This window comes from Scomber japonicus, chromosome 13 (assembly GCF_027409825.1).
Source record: "Scomber japonicus isolate fScoJap1 chromosome 13, fScoJap1.pri, whole genome shotgun sequence".
Classification (NCBI taxonomy): domain Eukaryota; kingdom Metazoa; phylum Chordata; class Actinopteri; order Scombriformes; family Scombridae; genus Scomber; species Scomber japonicus.
Genome location: NC_070590.1, coordinates 2,402,332 through 2,416,064, shown reverse-complemented (window position 1 = coordinate 2,416,064; position 13,733 = coordinate 2,402,332). Strand labels below are relative to the sequence as shown.

The 13,733-nt window shown below is 42.4% G+C and overlaps 1 protein-coding gene across 1 annotated transcript in view; it reads right to left on the bottom strand.

Moving 5' to 3' along the window:
* Positions 1-5,198: 5,198 nt before the first annotated feature.
* The window catches only part of st6gal1 (ST6 beta-galactosamide alpha-2,6-sialyltranferase 1), a 35,478-nt gene continuing 26,943 nt past the window's right edge, over positions 5,199-13,733 (bottom strand). Inside the window, exons 4-8 of the mRNA XM_053331198.1 lie at positions 11,331-11,595; positions 6,892-6,989; positions 6,575-6,676; positions 6,308-6,482; positions 5,199-5,500 (exon numbers count right to left, since the gene is read on the bottom strand). Coding sequence (XP_053187173.1) covers positions 5,241-5,500; positions 6,308-6,482; positions 6,575-6,676; positions 6,892-6,989; positions 11,331-11,595 — 900 coding nt within the window. The 3' untranslated portion in view covers positions 5,199-5,240. The remainder of the gene's footprint in view (positions 5,501-6,307; positions 6,483-6,574; positions 6,677-6,891; positions 6,990-11,330; positions 11,596-13,733) is intronic.

Here is a 13,733-nt window from a genome sequence, read left to right as displayed (position 1 = left end):
ATTATACTCAAGTGGTGCAAATTCCTTCAAAATAAAAGCACAATAATTCCCAACTGTAGTGAGAGGGTTTTTAAGTATTGTTGAATTAATTAAACCTATTTTAATTCTAATTTTAATTTTTTTATTCAACTTTTAATGAGATTATAAAACACCCACCTTGTCTTGGTGCAAATTCCTTCAAAATAAAAGCACAGTAATTCCCAACTGTTAGTGAGCTTGTTTTTTAAAATATCATTGAAGTTTTAAATTGTGCTGAGAGAAGAAATAAAACTCAAGTGGTGCAAAATTCCTTCAAAATAAAAGCCCAATAATCAAATTACTCAAAAACACGAGTGGGAGGGGAAGTGGACAGCATTTTATTTTCTCTTCCTTTTTTTCCCCCCTTTCCTGTTTCTTTAATTTATGAAAAAAATCAAACCTATCTTCACACACACACACACACACACACACACACACACACACACAAACACACACACACGCACACACGGACGTTGAGAGAGAAAAATGACGACACATTAATATTTACATTTTGTATTTTATATATTTATAAAAGCTGCATTCGTGCCATGCGGATCATTTCTGTCTCCGTTAATCAGAGACGTTAAAGTTAAAGTTTCTCTTGTTGCTAGGCTACAGTCAGAGAAACATTTACAGGTCGGCTCACATGCAGATAAATAATTAATAATGATAATAAAAATAATAAAAGTCATGAATGAATGAATGAATTGGCTCCTTGAGGCCGTCCTCCTCGGCAGTGCTGCTAGAATTACTATAAGAATATTATGTACATGTGTCAGAGATGTAAAAAAGAAAAGAGAAAGAAAGGAATAAGGGGCGTTGCAGGAAGGAAGGATGGAAGGAGGGAAGGAAGGACAGATGGGAGGAAGGAAGGAATGAACGAATGACAGATGGAAGGAAGGAATGAAGGGGAGTAGGGAGGACAGATGGAATGAATGAATGAATGAATGAAGGACAAATGGAAAGACGGAAGGAAGGAAGGAATGAAGGAAAGACGGAAGGAAGGAAGGAATGAAGGAAAGACGGAAGGAAGGAAGGAATGAAGGAAAGACGGAAGGAAGGAAGGAAGGGGAGAAGAGAGGAAGGACAGATGGAAGGAAGGAATGAAGGACAGATGGAAGGAAGGAAGGGGAGAAGGAAGGAAAGAATGAAGGGGAGAAGGGGGGAATGAATGAAGGACAGATGGAAGGAAGGAAGGAAGGTAGAAAGGAAGGAGAGAAGGAAGGACGGACAGGTGGAAGGAAAGACGGAAGGAAGGAAGGAAGGAGGGAAGGAAGGGGAAAAGGGAGGAATGAATGAAGGACAGATGGAATGAATGAATGAATGAGGGAAGGACAGATGAAGGAAGGAATGAAGGGGAGAAGGAAGGAAGGACAGATGGAAGGGAGGAATGAAGTGGAGAAGGAAGGACAGATGAATGAAGGAAGGAAGGAAGGAAGGGAGGAAGGAAGGAAGGAGTGTTGCAGGTGTTTTGACTGAAGGTATAAAACAGTTTTAAGTTGCAGATTTTTTTTTTGACTGGAGTGATGAAGTGTTTGTAGGGCAGCGTCGTCTTTAAGGTGTGTGTGTGTGTGTGTGTGTGTGTGTGTGTGTGTGTCTCTGTGTGTGTGTGTCTCTGTGTGTGTGTGTGTGTGTGTGTGTGTATAGAGACATTCATGGTGGAGAAAGAAAGGAACAGTCCAACCTTTTTTTTTATGTGACAGGAAGCAGAAAGAAGAAATGGAAACACAACTACTGTACTAAACTCTCTTCTTTCATATTTACATCATGATGACTCTTATTTTGAAAGGGTTGAACTTTTGGCATTGAGTCATGTGGTGTTTAGAGTTTAGCTCAGCTTCTTTTATTCTGCGTCCACATTATAAAAAAAACATCAAACCTTTTAAACTAAATGCATTTCTCATGTGTTAATAAACCACCAACATATCTAAAAACCTAAAAATAAAATAAATCTTCACTTCACTTCAAAATAAAAGCTCACAAAGCTGCTCACCACTTCCTGTGTGCAGACGGCTGAAGTCAAAAGGAAAAGATGCATTTATAAAAGACTTAATTTAAGTGTAATGTGGACGCTGTGTTGAACTTATATTCACATTAAACAGGGAAATAAACTGCATTATAAGCACATTATTAATATTATTATCATTATTATCTAAATATGTTTCTATTAAACTTTGACAACTGGACTTTTTTTGGACCACTAAACTAAAACATGAGATTATTTGTGTTTCAGTTCAGAGCATACGGTGGCTGAGAAGGGTCATATAACACCTTCAAACTGAAAACACCTTCATCGATGTTACAGATATTCACAACTCGAGCAAATAAAAGGAAACGAACTGCAAACTAGATGACAACAGGAAATGTTTCCAGGGGGACCGTAATCAGCGACGGACCCACATCCTGTTTCCGAAAACAAAAGAAACACAGAATTGTTTCCAAAGAAAGAAGAAAAAAGAGAAATAAGGAATAAGGGGCGTTGCAGGAAGGAAGGAAGGAAGGAGGGAAGGGGAAAAGGAAGGAAGAAAGAAAGGAAGGACAGGTGGAAGGAAGGAAGGACAGATGGAAGGAATGAAGGAGAAAAGGAAGGAAGGACAGATGGATGGAGAAAAGGAAGGAATGAAGGAAGGAATGAACGGGAGAAGGAAGGAAGGAAGGAAAGGAAGGAAGGACAGATGGAAGGAAGGAATGAAGGGGAGAAGGAAGGAAGGAAGGACCGATGAAGTAATGAATGAAGGGGATAAGGAAGGAAAGAAGGAAGGACAGGTAGGAAGGAATGAAGGGGAGAAGGAAGGAAGGAAGGACAGATGAAGTAAGGAATGAAGGGGAGAAGGAAGGAAGGAAAGACAGAGGAAGGAAGGAAGGAAGGAATGAAAGGGAGAAGGGAGGAAGGACAGATGGGTCCGTCGCTGATTACGGTCCCCCTGGAAACATTTCCTGTTTTCATCTAGTTTGCAGTTCGTTTCCTTTATTTCCTCGTGTTGTGAATATCTGTAACATCGATGAAGGTGTTTTCTGAGTTTGAAGGTGTTATATGACCCTTCTCAGCCACCGTATGAGCAGGTAATTTAAATCCACACACACCAACCTGCTGCTGTAATGTGAATTAAATCTAAATGTGTTTCTACTCACAGCTTTGACGTTTGGAGGACGCTGCAGAGACGCATCCTGCTGGCTTCAATCATGCCTTCTTTTTTTTTTTTTTTTCTCTTTTCCCTTTTTCTTTTTTTTTAAGCCCTGAAAATAGGGCAATAAAATGTGAAACACGTCTGAAACTAAAGCAAAAATCAGTCTTTTTTTTTTTATACACATACTGCAGCTGTTCTATCACTAGAAAGAAGGAAAGAAAAAGAAGGAAATGAGTCCAGATGTCTCCTGTAAGAGCTGATTATTCTCACTTTGGTTCAGTTAAGATTAAGATTAGGATTAAACTCTCTCTATAAACCTCTAACTGTGTCTTTACTTCCTGTTATTGGTGGGACCTTCAAAATAAAAGCAGCTGTGTGCTTCTGTGAAGGAGTTGATTTAGAGGGCAGAGGTGTCAAACTCATTGTCATTCAAGAAAGGAAGGAAGGAAGGAAGGAAGGAAGGAAGGAAGGAAGGAAGGAAGGAAGGAAGGAAGTAGGAAAAGAAGACAGGACACAAATATGGAAGGAAGGAAGGAAGGAAAGGTGGAAGAAAAGGAAAAGACAGGAATGAAAGATGGAAGCAAGGAAGGAAAGATGGAAGCAAGTAAGGAAAGACGGAAGCAAGGAAGGAAAGATGGAAGGAAGGAAGGAAAGATGGAAGGAAGGAGGAAAAGAAGACAGGATGGAAATATGGAAGTAAGGAAGGACAGATGGAAGAAAAGAAGGCAGAAAGGAAGTAAGGAAGTAAGTAAGGAAGTAAGTAAGGATGGAAATATGGAAAGAAGGAAGTAAGGAAGTAAGGAAGGAAAAGAAGACAGGAGGGAAATATGGAAATAAGGAAGTAAGGACAGATGGAAGAAAAGAAGGATAAGACAGGAAAGGAAAATGGAAGGAAGGAAGGAAGGAAGTGGGTTAGAAGGAAGAAAGAAGACAGGATGGAAATATGGAAGTAAGGAAGGACAGATGGAAGAAAAGAAGGCAGGAAGGAAGTAAGTAAGGAAGGAAGGAAGGAAGGAAGGAAGGAAAGTGGGCCTGATTGAACCCCTTGGTGGTCCAGTTCTAGCCCACGGGCCTCATGTTTGACACCCTGCTTTAAGGTTTTTAAGATAGAGAAGCGTCCTCATATGGAAGTGTGTGTGTGTGTGTGTGTGTGTGTGTGTGTGTGTGTGTGTGTGTGTGTGTGTGTGTGTGTGTGTGTGTGTGTGTGTGTGTGTGTGTACAGCAGGCACATCTGTCAGCTGATTGGACTCCAGGTGTGTGAGATGATGATGTAATCCAGTGTTTAATAATAATAATATTTATATTTATATGAACGTCAGCGGCTCGTTGTTGCTTTGGGTTCGGCAGTGAGGATGAAAAGTCTTCATGCGTCGCTCCTTCTGTTCTTCATGCAGGAGTGTGTGTCCGTGTGTGTGTCATGATGTGTGTGTATGTGTGTGTGTCCGTGTGTGTGTGTGTGTTACATGATGTGTGTGTATGTGTGTGTGTCCGTGTGTGTGTGTGTGAGAGTGTGTGTGTGTGTTACATGGTGTGTGTGTGTGTGTGTGTGTGTGTGTCTGTCTGTCTCTATGCCTGTGTGTGTGTGTGTTTGTAATGTGTGAGTGTGTATGTGTGTGTGTTACATGATGTGCGTGTGTGTGTGTGTGTCATGATATGTGTGTGTGTGTGTGTTACATGATGTGTGTGTGTGTGTTACATGATGTGTGTGTGTGTGTGTTACATGGTATGTGTGTGTGTGTGTGTGTGTGTGTGTGTGTGTGTCTGTGTTACATGGTGTGTGTGTATGTTTGTGTGTGTAGTGTGTGTGTTTGTGTCTGTGTGTGTGTGTGTGTATGCATTACATGGTGTGTAATGTGTGTGTGTGTGTATTTGTAATGTGTGTATATGTGTTTGTCTGTGTGTGTGTGTGTGTGTGTGTGTGTGTGTGTGTGTGTCTCTGTGCCTGTGTAATGTGTGTGTGTGTGTGTGTGTGTGTTACATGGTGTGTGTGTATATGTGTTTGTCTCTGTCTCTGTGTGTGTGTGTGTGTGTGTGTGTGTGTGTGCGTGTCTGTTTGTCTCCGTGTATATGTGTGTGTCCCTCTCATGTCTCTGTTTAACCTCCAGCAGCTCGGGTGCAGTTGAGGGTGCTGAAGCCCGGCAGCGTGACTCTCCCGTGGGTGTAGATGTCTCGGTCGGAGCCGCGGTTCATCCTCTTGACGAGGTTCTTCTCGTAGAGCAGCGGGTGGTACGCGCCCAACGTGCACGCCGCGTCGTAGAAACGCTGGTAGTAGTGACACAGCTCCGTCTTCCTGCGCGACGGCAGGAACTCGTACACGTGCACGACCTCGCACAGTGACATCATCAGCACCGTGCCTGGACAGGAAGCAGAGGAGGAGAAAGGAAGAGAGGGAGGGGTTTTACTGAGGCATGTAATTTAATATTTTTTAGAAGCATTTTGTTCTTTTTAAATATAAAAAAAACTAAAAGAAAAATGTGTCATTAAATTACAGTTAAATCTGAGGAGGGAAGAAAAGAAAGGAGGAAGGAAGGAAGGAAGGAAGGAAGGACGGACGGACGGTAGGAGGAAAGGAGAGAAGAAAAGACAGGAAGGAAAGGGAAAAGGAAGGAAGGAAGGACAGATGGAAGGAAGGAATGAAGGGAGGGAGGGAGGAATGAAGGGAAGAAGGAAGGACAGGTAGATGGAAGGAATGAAGGGGAAAAAGAAGGAAGGAAGGAAGGAAGGAAGGAAGGAAGGAAAGAAGGACAGATGGAAGGAAGGGGAGAAGGAAGGCGAGAAGGAAGGGAGGAAGGAAGGAAGGAGAGAAGAAAAGACAGGAAGGAAAGAAGGACAGATGGAAGGAAGGAAGGCAGGAAGGGAGGAAGGCAGGAAGGGAGGAAGGAAGGAATGAAGGGGAAAAGAAAGGAAGGGAGGGAGGAAGGGAGGAATGAAGGGAAGAAGGACAGATGGAAGGAAAGAAGGAAATACGGAAGGAGAAAAGGAAGGAAGGGAGGAAGGAAGGACAGATGGAAGAAAGGACAGAAGGAAGAAAGGAAAGTAAAGACGACAGGCAGTAAAACACTCTTGATATCTGACGTATCGAAGGAAGGAAGGAAGGAAGGAAGGATGGACGGACGGACGGACAGATGACGTACTGCCCCTTTAAAAACAGTAGTAATTACCCAGCAGGCCAGAGGAAGGCGGGTTCCTCTGGATGGGCTCGGCCATGTTGTCTTGTATTCGCTGCCAGACCTGCCACTCAAAGCGAGGATGCAGGATGTAGAAGGGCTGCGTGGGATGAAGCCTCCTGTATCTCTGGTACTGAGTGAAGATGGGATAGTCCGTCCTGTTGAACCACTGAGGGAGGAAACACACACACAGCGCCATGACGGTTAGTTTTAATATAAAGAGTTAAAATGTGAAAATAAAATAAAAGGTGTAAATGTTACCTGTGTGAGGTCAGCAGAGAAAGGAGCAGGATCCCAAGCTACCAGAGCGCCGGAGCTGTACAGAGAACTGGACAGGAAGCGATGGTCATCAGACGCCATCACCTACAAGAGATGCAAAAAAAATATATTATAGCTACTGAAAGGAAGGAAGGAAGGAAGGAAGGAAGGAAGGAAGGAAGGAAGGAAAGAAAGACGGACAGATCGAAGGGAGGAAGGAAGGACGGACAGATCGAAGGGAGGAAGGAAGGAGGGAAGAAAAGAAGGAAGGACAGATGGAAGGAAGGACAGATGGAAGGAAGGAAGGAAGGAAGCTTTACCTGCGAGTTGATGAGGCGGATTGTCGTTTTAGCGCCGACGTCGTTCTCGTAGCCGACGGTCGGTGCAGCGTTGAAGCGCAGAACGGCATCATGGGAGTCTGGAGGAGGAGGAACAGAGATTTTCATACAAGTCATACAAGGTTGTCAATCAGTAAGACTCCAGTTTCAAAGAGCACAGAGAAAGGATATTTTAAAATCCCTTTTCATGCTCACACAGCTCACAGGAAGTAGAAAAGCAGAACAGGAAATGGAATTATTTTACTCATTAACGAAGCTGCAGCGGTTTGCGGTTTGTCTAATAAACTCTATGCAGGACCTTTAAGGGCTCACAGAACCTGATGATGTAATAGAACCTGGCGATGTCATATAGAACCTGGCGATGTAATACTGAACCTGACGATGTAATGGAACCTGGCGATGTAATATAGAACCTGGCGATGTAATATGGAACCTGGCGATGTAATACGGAACCTGGCGATGTAATACGGAACCTGGCGATGTAATACGGAACCTGGCGATGTAATACGGAACCTGGCGATGTAATACGGAACCTGGCGATGTAATACGGAACCTGGCGATGTAATACAGAACCTGGCAATGTAATGGAACCTGGCGATGTAATAGAACCTGGCGATGTAATACGGAACCTGGCGATGTAATACGGAACCTGGCGATGTAATACGGAACCTGGCGATGTAATACGGAACCTGGCAATGTAATACGGAACTTGACGATGTAATATGGAACCTGGCGATGTAATAGAACCTGGCGATGTAATATGGAACCTGGCAATGTCATATGGAACCTGACGATGTAATACGGAACCTGGCAATGTAATACGGAACTTGACGATGTAATATGGAACCTGATGATGTAATAAAGTGTATTTCCCAATAATGTAACAATCTCTGTAGTGATGATGTAATAAATTACATTATTGGGTTAACGGTTAACCTTATTTTTAAGGTTGTAATATTACTACATTTATCACTTTGAGGTTATGAGGGTTTTTTTTTTATTTATTTTTTTATTACATTATCAGGTTCTACAGAGCTTAAAAATGTTGTATTCAATATGTTTTTATTTGTTTAAAAAATGCTATGTATGTATCAAATATGATACAAAATTCATAAGCAAAGTGTTATTTAATTATTATTTTTAAATTATTTGACAGAAAGTCCAATAAACACTCAGTTTCAAAGAGTATTTAAGTATAAAGGATATTTTAAAATCTCCTTTTCATGCTCACACAGGTCACAGAAAGTGTAGAAAAGCAGAACAGGAAATGGAATTATTTTAATGAAGCTGCAGCTGTTGGTTTGTGTAACAAAATAAGTCTGAACACAGCATGTATTGGCGTCTGAGATACTTTTAGGCAAATGAGTATAAGGATAAGCTCTAATCCTCTGTACCTGCCCTCACATACAAAACTGAACAGTGTCATAATAAAATCATGTTTGTTCTAATTTCAATAAAATTCATGTAAGTCTCTAGAGGAGGCTGATAAAAAGTGTTGGTGCTGAAAGTTTAGTTTAAATGTCATTTCCAGAATAAACAACTTCACATTGAGACGAGAGGAAGTTTAGTGTTTGTCTCCTTTTACTCAATAAGTTCATAAAACAATCATTAGAATTAAAGAGTCTGAAGAGAGAGAGCGAGCGAGTCTAACTACAACATGTGTGTCACAGTCTCTTCAGGGTTGCTATAGAAACATGATATATTTAGTCCTTTTATTTCTTTTTAAATAGAGCAAAATTTGGTTTATCCGCACATTTGTAAAATAATAGTAAAATTTAAAAAAAAAGTTAAAAAATTAACACATGTTCAGGTGAGGTATAAACTCACAATGGGCTTATCTTAAAAAGTACACGCTAACAGATTAAATATAATAAACAAATACACTAAACTGCAGTAAATTATTTATATTATTGTTTCTGCACTTTTTAAAAAGGACTGTATCTCAATATCGTTGTGTTTCGTACTATGACAGTAAAGACTTTCTATTCTATAAAACACAATAACAATGCAAAGTAAAATTTCAAAATAAAAGCAAAAAAAAAAGAAAAATCGAAGTTAAAACAAATTAAAAAAAGCAACTTCCAAACATTTTTTTCTTCATTTAGTGAGCAGGAGTTTAGTGAGGAGCACAAACACAGAGTCAGACAGTCAGAGAGGTTAAACTGCACAATATTATAATAAAAGGATAAAAAACATAAAAAACAAAAAGCACTTATAATAATGATTGTTCCTGTTGGTGTTCTCTTGGTGTAGCAGATGTGTCAGGTTGCAACTCAACATTTTAAATTCATTTCTAGGATTGCTTATATTGGATTTCTCGCTACGATGGGGACGGTTGTCACATGATGTACACGAGACATATCTAACGTCTTCTGAACAGAATCAGCTTTGAGAGAATAAAAAGTTTAAAAAAGGAGAGTAAAAAAAAGTGTGACTGCCAACTAATGCCCTCCTCTAATTAAAAAAGATATAAAACCCTTTCAGACGAAGTACAACCTGCTCAACAAAGCTTTTTCCCCCCATAGATGCTGAAAACTGCTGCAGGTAACCACGGCAACGGGCTTAATGAGGAGTTAAGTGACCGCTGAAACCAACCATCCTGTTTATGGGTTAAGGGTTTATGGTGCAATAATGTGGTTAAACTACACTTTAAATGAAGGCTTGGGTAATGTTGCGTAACATATTGGTGGCTCATCATAGATTACATCATCATAGATTACATCATCATCATCATCATCATCATACCTCTCCTCTATATTAACCTTCCTGTCGTGCTCCCGGGTCAAATTGACCCGTCTTTTTTGACTGTTCCTTCCTTCCTTCCTTCATTCCTCTCTCCTTCTCTCTTTCTTTCCTTCTTCTCTCTTTCCTACCATCTTTCCTTCCTCCATCTCCCTTTCTTCCTTCCTTCCTTCCTCCCTCCCTCCTAACTTCTTTCCTCCCTCCCTCCTACCTTCCTTCCTTACTTACTTACTTCCTCCCTCCCTGCCTTCTTTCCTTTACTCCCTTCCTTGACTTGAACACAACAGGGGGGTTAAATACTGTTATTAAAGACCATAGAAGTGTATAAGACCTGTGATAATAGAATAGAAATCATGTTGTTTTATTATTAAGCTCTGTGATGATGTTTCAGTCCGTTGCTATGGAAACGACCAATTAGCTTTAACCTCTTATCAATGTAAACTATTTGCTTTTATTACCTAATTATGATATAAGAGACATGATGGACTCTGTCTCCTCCAGACTTCAGGTCAGATTTATTAAAGGAAGAGATTCATTAAGCAAACCTGAAGGTAATGTTAGTAACTGTGTCTATAAATAATAAGTTTGAAGGTCAGGTATTAACCAGCTGTTACCAGGGAGACGAGGAGACGAGGAGACGGAGACACAATGACACAAAACAGTGGAGGGAGAGGAGGAAGAGGAGGAGGAGGAGGAGGAGGAGGAAGAGAAGGAGGAGGAGGAGGAAGAGGAGGAGGAGGAGAAGGAGGAAGACGAGGAAGAGGAGAGGAGGAAGAGGAGGAAGATAAGGGGGAAGAGGAAGAGGAGAAGGAGGAAGAGAAGGAGGAGGAGGAGAAGGAGGAGGAGGAGAAGGAGGAGGAAAAAGAGGAAAGGAGGAGGAGGAGGAGGAGAAGGAGAGGAGGAAGAGGAAAATCAATACTCTCACATGTAGAGTTTATTCTGGTAATATTTTTTAATGCTGTAACTCAACATGTTTGTTAACCTCTTCCACTAGAACACCTTCCTTCCTTCATTCTGTCCTTCCATCCATCTTTCCTTCCTGTCTTCTTTCCCCTTCCTCCCTTCTGTCCCTCCGTCCTTCATTTCTTTCCTTTCCTTTCCTCCCTTCGTTCCTTCCATCTGTCCTTCCTGTCTCCCCCCCCCCCCATCTTTCCTTCCTCCCTCCCTTCATATCTTTCCTCCTTCCCTTTCTTCCTTCATTCCGTCTGTCATTTCTTTCCTCCTTTTTTCCCCCCTCTGTCCTTCCTGTCTTCCCTTCCTTCCTTCTTCCACCTTTCCTTTCTTGTCCTTCCTTCCTCCCTCCAGAAGGAAGGAAAGGAAGGAAGGAAGGAAGGAAGGAAGGAAGGAAGGAATGACAGAGGAAAGGAAAGGAAGGGAGGAAGGAAGGAAAGAAGGAAAGAAGGACAGAGGAAAGGAAAGGAAGGGAGGAAGGAAGGAAAGAAGGACAGAGGAAAGGAAAGGTAGGAAGGATGGATGAAGGAAAGGAGGAAGGAAAGGAGGAAAGGAAAAGGAAGAAATAGGGAAGGAAGGAAGAAATAGGGAAGGAAGATAGAGGGAAGGAAGAACGGTAGCAGGGAGGAAAGGAAAGGCAAGGAGGAAGGAAGGAAGGAAAGAAGTATATTTAGGATCTTATTAAACCAGACCATTTTTATTGGAGCATCATTTAAAAATCATCTCACCGATCTCTTTGCCGAGTCCGGAGGATCGCAGCGCCCCGGCGGACGAGACCACGGCACAGCTCCTGTAGGGGCCGAGGTCAGAGGTCAGCTGCTTCAGAGGGAGCTGAGCGGCCAGCGGCAGAGACGAGAAGGGAGCGAGGTCAGCGGTCAGAGTCTCTACCTCCACTCGGCTCTTCAGCTGGCACAGAAGCTCGGGGCCGCTCAGCTTCGGCCGGCTGGGAACGCCGCCGGGTCCCGAAACCTCCACGCCGTATTTATTCATCGCCTGACGAAGAAGAAGAAGAAGAAGAAGAAGAAGAAGAAGAAGAAGAAGAAGAAGAAGAAGAAGAAGAAGAAGAAGAAGAAGAAGAAGAAGAAGAAGAAGAAGAAGAAGAAGAAGAAGAAGAAGAAGAAGAAGAAGAAGAAGAAGAAGAAGAAGAAGAAGAAGAAGAAGAAGAAGAAGAAGAAGAAGAAGAAGAAGAAGAAGAAGAAGAAGAAGAAGAAGAAGAAGAAGAAGAAGAAGAAGAAGAAGAAGAAGAAGAAGAAGAAGAAGAAGAAGAAGAAGAAGAAGAAGAAGAAGAAGAATCTGTGAGTTTAGACACATACTACATTTTTATCAAGTTCATCTCAAGATTTGGAATTGGAAGGAAGGAGAGAAGAAAAGAAAGAAGGAAGGAAGGACAGATGGAAGAAATGAAGGACAGATGGAAGGAAGGAAGGACATGGAAGGAAGGACAGAAGGACATGGAAGGAAGGAAGGAGGGAAGAAAAGGAAGGAAGGAGAGAAGAAAAGAAAGAAGGAAGGAAAGACAAAAAAGGAAGGAAGGAAATAAAAGACAGGGAGGAAAGAGGGAAGGAAGGAAGGAAGGACAGATGGAAGGAAGAAAAGGGGATGAGGAAGGAAAGAGGAAGGGAGGAAATAGAGAGGAAGGATGGTAGGAAGGAAGGAGGGAAGGAAGGAAAAATGGAAGGAAGAGAGGAAGGAAGGACAGATGGAAGGATGGACAAATGGAAGGAAGGAAGGACAGATGGAAGGAAGGAAGGACGGACAGATGGAAGGAAGGAAGGACGGACAGATGGAAGGAAGGAAGGACGGACAGATGGAAGGAAGGAGGGAAGAAAAGAAGGAAGGAAGGACATGGAAGGAAGGACAGATGGAAGGAAGGAAGGACAGATGGAAGGAAGGAAGGACGGACAGATGGATGGAAGGAAGGACAGACGGAAGGAAGGAAGGACAGATGGATGGAAGGAAGGACAGACGGATGGAAGGAAGGACAGATGGATGGAAGGAAGGAAGGACAGATGGAAGGACAGATGGAAGGAAGGAAGAACAGATGGAAAGAAGGAAGGACAGATGGAAGGAAGGAAGGACAGATGGAAGGAAGGAAGGACGGAAGGACAGATGGAAGGAAGGAAGGACGGACAGATGGAAGGAAGGAAGGACGGACAGATGGAAGGAAGGAAAGAAAGAGAAGGAGGGAGGAAGGACAGATGGAAGGAAGGAGAGAAGAAAAGAAGGAAGGAAGGAGAGAAGAAAAGAAGGAAGGAAGGAAGGACAGAAAGAAAGGAAGGAAAGACAGACGGATGGAAGGAAGGACAGATGGAAGGAAGGAAGGACAGATGGATGGAAGGAAGGAAGGAAGGACAGATGGAAGAAAGGAAGGAAGGACAGATGGAAGGAAGGAAGGAAGGACAGATGGAAGGAAGGAAGGGAGGAAGGACAGATGGAAGGAAGGAAGGAAGGAAGGACAGATGGAAGAAAGGAAGGACAGATGGATGGAAGGAAGGAAGGACAGATGGAAGGAAGGAAGGGAGGAAGGACAGATGGAAGGAAGGAAGGGAGGAAGGACAGATGGAAGGAAGGAAGGAAGGAAGGACAGATGGAAGGAAGGAAGGACAGATGGAAGGAAGGAAGGAAGGACAGATGGAAGGAAGGAAGGACAGATGGAAGGAAGGAAGGAAGGACAGATGGAAGAAAGGAAGGAAGGACAGATGGAAGAAAGGAAGGAAGGACAGATGGAAGGAAGGAAGGAAGGACAGATGGAAGGAAGGAAGGGAGGAAGGACAGATGGAAGGAAGGAAGGAAGGACAGATGGAAGACAAAATACAGAGAAGAAGAATCTGTGAGTTTAGAGAAATACTAAAAAGTTCTGTTTGAAGTTTGAATTCTAATCTCTCAATATCTCTGAAAGGTTAATAGAGTTCAAAAGTGAAAAGTGAAATAGTTTAAACTTAATTTTGATCAAGTTCATCTCAAGATTTGGAGATGGAAGGATGGAGAGAAGAAAAGAAAGAAGGAGGGAAGAAAAGAAGGACAGGAAGGAAGGAAGGAAGGAAAAGAAGACAGGCAGGAAAGAGGGAAGGAAGGAGGGAAAAAAGGAAGGAAGGAAACATGGAAGAAAGGAAAGGAGGGAAGAAAAGGGG